The following is an 8,385-nucleotide window of genomic DNA, read 5'->3' on the forward strand; positions in this document are numbered from 1 at the left end:
ACTCCCTCCTCTGGCCCTGCCAGAGCCAGCCGGGTGCTTCTGCTCTGGATAGGAGGACCAAGCATCCTGGGTACCTGGGACTTGAGTCTGACAGTGCTGAAATGGGGAGAGCCTGGGCCCACCAGGACCAGTCGGTCACCCTGGCTTCAGACCCGCAGGTTCTTGGTTACAAGAGCACAGTGCTTCTCACCCTGTGTCAGGGCTCATGACTAAGCATCTGTCTGCTTGTCAGAGGAGCCTCTTGAGGGGGATGGGAGTACTGGGTTTTACTTGGCTTCTAGCTCCATGCCTATTACATAGATGATATCAGTATGTGTTCAGTGCAGAAATAAACCACCACTGGCTGTGGGTACATCTTGGTGGTTAAAGCACAAATTCAGGCTTTGAGAAGAGCTATACTTTCTGAATTTTAATCCTAACCCTTTCTTTACTGACTTTTGTGTAATCATGGCTCAGTGATTCCGTTTCCCATAAAACAATATCTGTATATCCATCTATCCATCTCTATTATCTATCTTCTATCTATCCATCCTCCAATATCTTCTCTCCAACATCCATCCATCCATCCATTCATCTTCTATCATCTACCTACCTACTTACCTACCTATCTACTTTTTTTTGTCCCAAAACTCATGGCAATTTTGAGATGCAGAGGCAATATGAATCAGATCTGTGGGAATAAATGAGGCCTGTTTGGGAGCCAGTTTAGCTATTTCAGGCCACTGATTCTTTCCCAAACACGCTACATACATTCACTTTAAGTGGCCCCTTTGTGACCTGGAAAAATTAATTCAGCTCCCCCAAAGGCCTCATCCCCATGCAGGCACTGTAGGTATGTGGCCCTACAAACCCCTAGTGCTGTCACTCAGCCCCCAGCAGTGTGGCCACTGACATCCCCCATCTCTTTCAGACAACTTGTGCCTTCTACCAGCATTTGCTGGGCGGGTGCGTTTCCTGAGTGGCCGTGCAGTGCTGGATGTCACCGATCGCCTGGCAGGTGAGCACCCCCAGCCCCACCGCACCGAGCCTCCCGGTAGATTTCTGTTCTCTCCTGGCCTGTGGTTGAACCATTCACCCAGTTATCTTAGACCTGAAATAATTCCCCCCCAATCATTTAAAATTTTGATAATCTTTTTTGTGTGTGTGTGACAATCTCCATATTGCCAGAAGACAATCTTTGTTTTGATCAAAATTAGGTAGGCTTGTACAAAAGCAAAAGTGTTTCTAAAAAACTGTTAAAGGTTGAATCCTCCTAATCAGAAAATTAGAAATGCTCCAAAATCTGAAACTTTTTGAGTGCTGACATGACATTAAAAGAAAATGTACATTGGGGCAATTCCGATTTCAGATTTTTGGATTAGGGATGTAGAACTGGTAAGTATCATGAAAACATTCCAAAATCAGAAAAAAATCTGAAATACTTCTGGTACAAAACATTTTAGATAAGGGACACTCAACCTGTGTGCGTTTCTTCCTCCTTGCAAACAAGGCTGCTTCTAGCCTATAGAGTACCTTTGTGTGAGTCAGAAAAAGCCTCCCTTTCCAGATAGACACTGCCTAGTGGGTGCATATGGCTTCGTCAGTTGACAGCACCATCAAGAGAATTAGAAAAAGTTGCCATGTGCAGCCTTTAGCATATGCAGCCTGGCAAGCAGGCACCGGCTGGGTTTCAACCCCACAGGACCTCTTGGCCGGTGCTGGGACTGTACTATGTGGAGATGGGGCCTCTGCCTGAATCTACTCAGCCTTGCTCAAGCTCCAGCTAACGAAGGGTTACTCCAATCCTGTTTCTGCTTTGAGTCTACAGGATGAGTCCAAGTGACTTCATTCCAGGGCTGAAATCTGTTCTTGTGATCCTTGAGGTGGCAACACAGAAAGGACACAGGCTTAGGTGTCCACACACCCATCTGCCACCACCAGCCCTGACCTTGGGCAGGTTACTTATCTTGGTTTCATGATCATTTTTGCTTGCACAAAGCCTCCTCCTTTGCCTTGGGAAGGTCCACGTGTGGCCCACAGCTGTCACTGCTGCTCTAGGATGTGCCCCCTTCCTCCCACCCCCAGCTGTATGCACTGGATCATTGAATCCTCATGACCGCCCCCCAGGAGGATGTAGATTCCACTTGGTGGAGAAAAGGAGAATGGAGCTCAGAAAAGTGAAATGCACAAGGTCCCTTGGTGAGGAACCCAAGATGTATCCTGGGAGCCTGGCTGCAGAGCCAAGCCCCCAACCCTGTGCTGTGCTGCTTCCCCCTGACACTGCCTCCTGGGTGCCTGCATGCACCCTCCACACAGTGGCCAGTCTCTCAGCCTCTTGCTCTGCCCACACGTGGCTGCCCTGCCCGGAAAGCCTTCTCCATTCTTCTTCCTCTACCTGGGGGATGCCTGCTTGGCCCTGGCATTACCTTCTTCCCATGTACTTCTCAAGACTGCATCCCACTTGGTATCACTGGTCTCTCTGTTGCCCTCACCTCCTAGCCCAGCTGTGAGCATTCAGAGACGGGCCCGGCACATGCTGCATGGCTGAGGACCTCAGCACTAGCTGCCCTTTCAGCTTCTCCCCTGCCCCATCTCTGGCTCCTGGCCTTGCCTCTGTGTGGGTTCTATCCTTCCAGCATTCCTGGAGTGGCCTCTTACCTTACGGGAAGGCAGGTGCGAGTGAGGCAGGGCTGGCTGCAGGTGAGCTGGGGGAGAACAGGGTAGGTAAGTAAGATAGTCCTAGACACCAGACATGGAACCCTTTGCCATTGCTCAAAATCAGCATTTTCTTATTTACCTGTCTTTGTCTGGGTAATTTACAAGGCCCAGAGGTGGGCAAGTATCTTCACCTTATCCACTTGCTGTAATTTTTTGTTGTCTATTTCCAAGAGACCTCAAAAGCAAGAGCTTCTCCATAGGTCTTCTGTTAACTCCGTGTCCAACAGGAACAGAGAAGGAAATTTTTATTGACACAGGCAGGGACTAATAATAGCACAGCTTAATAGGAGTAAATCTTCTGCTAATTACTTCAGCTGCTTCTAAGCTTGAGTTTAATGGGGTTTGCTCCCTCATGCTGGCCCCCAGAAGGGCCTTGCCATCTTTGCCAGCTTAAGAGTCAACACCTGCCAGCCAGGTGACTGCCACATCCTTGCACCTGGGGAATGTGGCTCTGAAGTAGCCTGAGTTCAATTAGCCAAGACATGAGTGGAGAGGGTGGTGTGAGCTGTGGAACTGAGTTTGGGTGGGGACTGCTACTCTTCCCGTGGAGTGAGCTTCCTGGGGGCTGAGGTGTAAACACGCCTCACTCTGTGGAAGAGAATTCAAGGAGCAAGAGTGGATAAAATGTAGCAGGATGGGGAAGGGGGCTCTGTCGGGGGCAGGTGGAGCCTCCAGCCTTTGGTGGGGATGGGGGTGGAGGGTACGTGCCTGGATTTGGTTCTTGAGATAGTTCTCGCTTTTCCTTGCTGTATTAGCCTGTTCTCATGCTGCTGAGAAAGACGTACCCGAGACTGGGTAATTTATAAAGAAAAAGAGGTTTAATGGATGAACAGTTCCATGTTGCTGGGGAGGCCTCACAATCATGCCACTCATCTTACGTGGGGGCAAGGAAGACAGAATTTGTGCAGGAAAATTCCCCCTTATAACCTTATAAAACCATCAGATCTCGTGAGACTTACTATCATGAGAACTGCACTGGAAAGACCTGCCCCCATGATTCAATTACTTCCTACTGGCTCCCTCCCATGACACGTAGGAATTGTGGGAGCTACAATTCAAGATGAGATTTGGGTGGGGACACAGTCAAACCACAGCACTCCCCATTAAAAAGAATTGTGTTAAAATATACAACCAAATGTACCACCCTAACCATTTTTGGGTGTACAGTTCAGTGGTAGTAAGTGTCCATGATTTTTGCAGTCATCTTCAGAACTTTCACCTTGCAAAACGGAAACTATGTCCCCTTTAGACACTAGCTCCCCATTTCTCTCTTCCCCAGTCCCTGGCAACCACCATCTACTTTCTGTCTCTATGATTTTGGCTATTCTAGGTATGTCATATAAATGGAATTATACAGTTTATCTTTTTGTGTCTGGCTTAATTCACACAGCAGAATGTCCTCGAGATTTATCCATGTTGTAGCAGGTGTCAGAATTTCCTTTTTTTTTTTTTTTTTTTTTGAGAGAGAGATTCTCGCTCTGTCACCCAGGCTGGAGTGCAGTGACAAGATCTCAGCTCACTGCAACCTCTGTCTCCCAGGTGTAAGCCATTCTCATGCTTCAGGCTCCCGAGTAGCTGGGATTACAGGCACCCACCATAACACCCAGCTAATTTTTTTTTTTTTTTTTTTTTTTTTAAGACAGAGTCTTGCTCTGTTACCTGTTCTCTTCCCACTCAGCCTGGAGTACAGTGGCATGATCTCGGCTCACTGCTACCCCTGCCTCCTGGGTCCCAGTTCAAGCAATTCTCCTTCCTCAGCCTCCCACGTAGCTGGGATTACAGGCATGTACCACCATGCCCAGCTAATTTTTTCTTTTTTTTTTTTTTTAGTAGAGATGGGGTTTCTCCATGTTGGCCAGGCTGGTCTTGAACTCCTGACCTCGTGATCCACCTGCCTCAGCCTCCCAAAGTGCTGGGATTACAGGTGTGAGCCACCGCGCCCAGCCTACTTTTTGTATTTTTAGTAGAGACAGGGTTTTGCCATGTTGGCCAGGCTGGTCTCGAACTCTTGACCTCAAGTGATCCACTCACCTAGGGCCCCCAAAGTGCTGGGATTATAGTCCTGAGCCACAGCACTTGGCCAGAATTCCCTTCCTTTCGAAGGCTGAATAACATTCCATTAAATGTACATACCACATTTTGTTTATCCATTCCTCAATGGACACTTGGCTGCTTCTGCCTTTTGGCGATTGTGAAAAAGGTTGGTATAAACACGGGCATACAAATCTCTGTGTTCTCACCTATTTTTGCAGGTGAGATTCCACGGGGATTGAGGACACCTTTGAGTTACCATTATTCAGTGCAGGTAGCTACTCAGGGTCATTCATTTTCTTGTGGTTCCCTCTCACTGTCCCCCTTCTAGTTTCTCCTCATCTCCCACCCTGGGGCTGACAGGGACTGCTTTCCTGTCACCCGTTTTCTTCCCACTCAGCCTGTTTCAAGCACAGGGAACAGAACTCTCAACTCTTTCCAACCAGTGTACCTCTTCACTCCACTTTATAAAGCTCCTTCAAGCCCTTTCCTCCAGGATCCTTTCCTGGGGAATGCTGGGGTGACCCACAGGGCACAGTCCTGCCCTTCCAGTTATCAGGACCACCTTCACCTCTGAGGGAACTGTGACCCTCGGAGGTTCCCTGTAAGAGCTCCGAGGGTGCTGCCTCAAAGCCAAAATTCCTTGAGAAACGTCACCAAGAGAGTGTGAGGCTGACCAGAGGGTGGCCCAGGGCATCTTCCCTGGTTCCTCATTATTCCAGGCTGGCTTTGAAATCAGAGGGACCCATGGGGCTCTCAGGGGAAGATATCCTAGGGGATTAGATGATGTGGTCCTGGTGAAGGAAGGACAAATTGCAGATTCATGAAAAATAAAACATGGTGGCTCATACCTATAATCCCAGCACTTTGGGAGGTCAAGATGGGCAGATTGTTTGAGACCAGGAGTTCAAGACCAGCCTGGGTAACACAATGAGACCCCCATCTCTACAAAAAAGTAAAAAAAAAAAATTTAACTGAGCGTGGAGGTGCATGCCTGTGGTCCCAGCTGCTGGGGAGGATGAGGCAGGAGAATCACTTGAGCCCAGGAGGTCGAGGCTGCAGTGAACCGTGATTGTGCCATTCTACTCTAGCCTAGGTGACAGAGCAAGACACTGTCTCAATAAATAAATAAAACAAAAAGTAAAGCTCCAGGTCAGCCTCTGAAATATGGAATCCCTAGAAATTTGGGGACAGTGTGAGGTAGAAAGAGTATGGACTTTGCAGTCCAGGCAGATTTGGCGTCTGTTCTCTGCTTTGCCCTTTGCCTTGATTTGAGTCTTGCTTTCCTCCTCTGGAAAATGGACAAGCATCCTGCCTCTCGGGGGTGCTGTGAGCATGAAGTGGAGCTGTGATGTGAAGCTCTGAGCCCTGGGCTCAGGCAGTTTCCAGGATATGGAAACTTTTCCACAGAATCCCCAGCCCACAGAATCCATAAAGCACTGCTGTTGGTGGTGTTTGCCTGCTCCAGCACTTATCCTTCGGCAGGATGACGGGCAGAGCATGTGAATCGCAAAGCCAGCTTCGTTAGTGCTAATGCGCTTAGGATAATGTGGCCACAGCTGAAGGCCCGAGCAGCCCTTCAGGGGACCCAGGAGAGCCCTTGATGTGGTTTTGATGTGGCCACAGCCCTGGCATTTACTCAGGTGATGAAGAGCTGGTTGGCAGATTCAGCTGGCTTCTGGGTTTTCTGGGGTTTAGAGAGGGTTGGGGGCCTTGGGAAACCAGATTTGGGGGCTCATCACTGGAATGGTCTGTGTAGAGCTTGCTGGTTCACAAGCACGTTCATGCCTCTGCTGCTGTTCTGGTCCTGAGGTTCGGCATCCGGGCACCGGCAGGCTGTGCTAGGCTTCTCCCCTCCCAGCTGTCTTGTCTGCCAGCATGCTTCATGCGAGAGGGTCTTGATTTCCCTCTCCAGTAGTTTTTCTCTGTATTTGTGTGGACTTCCATAGGTGGTGATGTGGATAAATGCAGTATTACTATAGTTACTATTTGTCACCTGCCTGCCTACAGGTAGGCACTTTATGTATATTTATTATCGAATTTCTAACAGACTTGAGAGGTTGGTTCAGCATTTTTATCCTTTATGGGTTTGGAAAAGGCTCAGAAAGGTCAGGTGGCTTCCTCAGGCTGACACAGCTGATGGGGGCAGGATTGTAACCAGTTGTGCCTGCCTCTTTCCTGTTCCCTGGGCTGGTGGAACCATTATGATTGTCAGAGATTCTGCATATTTCTGCCTTTGCGTGCCCCTTTCTCCATAAAACTTTTAAAAATTATAGTTTCTGACTGGTTGGTGTAAGCACAGATATAAATCAGTTGGATATATTCATATATTTTCTACTAATGTTAAAAGAAACGAACACATTTTCGTAGGCCCCTAAATGTGTCATGATCCTTAGGTTCTGCACCTGCTGGGTTGCCAGCCCTTTGGGGGACAAAGTTGGTGTCCCAAGAGAGGGAAGTGGGAGAGGGAGAGAGTGCCTGGCTCAAGTGAGTCTCCTTTTCTGTCTGACAGTGCTGGTGGCCTCAGTTTACTCCCAGAAGCCTCAAGCTGTAGAGCGGCATGTCCTTCCCATCCTCTGGCACTTCCTGAACACCACCACCGGGAATGGCACCCTGCCTGGACCCAGCGGGAACATCCATGGGGTGGTGAGCAGGCTGGCCAGGAGCCTCCAGGAGCACATGGGCCCCCGCCTACTGGACTTCGCCGCCAGCCAGCCAAAGCACGTCCTCAAGACGCTCCAGGAACTCTTAAGACTCGGAGTCCTTGGGAGGCAGCCACAAGGCCACTAACAGAGGGGTGTGGCCCCTGACAGCAAGACAACTGGCAGCTCATTCCCTTTTCAGCTGGATTAAAGATGGATCTGAAATGGGCAATTATTATTTTTTATCTTATTTTTGTGATGGAATATTCTCCTGGTTACTTTCCCCCTTAGAGTTCCAGAGGTACATGGTATATTTTGAAGTAGAAATAAAAGAATTACTTATTTTCCTAAGGTTTTATTATCTTGTACTTTTTTTAATCACAGAGAATTTTCCAGTAACTAGGTTTGTGATGAACAAAATGAAATGTGACAGCAGCAAAACCAGTTGCAGACAGTGTTAAGCGTTAGGAAGAAAAAGGGTAGCACAGCCCTGCAAGCTGCAGCCCGCTGGAGACGATAGTTGTCCATCTATGAGCTGCTGGGCGAGCCCTCCCGAAACCCGCAGCCCAAGGTGGTCATGGAATCCAGTCCATTTATTATGGGCCTGATTGGAGGTGAGCGTAACAAATGTGTTCGGGGACATCGTGCTTCTACCCTGCAAAAGCTGCAGCGTGTGTCTGTTGGTCCTGTGGGAACCTTCTGATGGTATCTGCGAAGCTTATCAAAAGACAAGGGGAATTTGAGATTTGCATCACTAAAAGCCTTCTCTAGAAGTTGGAGTTCTGGCTAGTTCTGAAGAGGACTAGACAATGCTTTGCCATCGAAACACCCTAAATGGAGATGCATGCAGAGTGTAAAGTGCTGCCGGTATGCAGATGCTGCCGAGTCTCTGAAACTGCACAGGCTGCGATTGTGGGCCACATCAGAAGCCTGGAGGGGTGTGTGGGCACAGCACAGGCCAGGACTTGTGGAAGCAGGGAAGGTGTTGGCCCCTGGGGGAGCAGCCAGTGAAATG

The 8,385-nt window shown here is 48.8% G+C and overlaps 1 protein-coding gene across 5 annotated transcripts in view; it reads left to right on the top strand.

The window, feature by feature from the left end:
* TOGARAM2 (TOG array regulator of axonemal microtubules 2) overlaps positions 1-7,718 on the top strand; it is a 70,306-nt gene extending 62,588 nt beyond the window's left edge. For all 5 annotated transcript variants that reach the window (XR_005243115.2, XM_007971062.3, XM_073022890.1 and 2 more), the window contains 2 exons: positions 911-997; positions 7,241-7,718. Coding sequence is in view for 4 of the 5 variants with exons in the window: in XM_007971062.3 (XP_007969253.3) it covers positions 911-997; positions 7,241-7,518 (365 nt within the window). In the remaining variant the exon portion in view is untranslated. The remainder of the gene's footprint in view (positions 1-910; positions 998-7,240) is intronic.
* The last annotated feature ends 667 nt before the right edge of the window (positions 7,719-8,385 follow it).

Source organism: Chlorocebus sabaeus, chromosome 14 (genome assembly GCF_047675955.1).
Source record: "Chlorocebus sabaeus isolate Y175 chromosome 14, mChlSab1.0.hap1, whole genome shotgun sequence".
Lineage (NCBI taxonomy): Eukaryota > Metazoa > Chordata > Mammalia > Primates > Cercopithecidae > Chlorocebus > Chlorocebus sabaeus.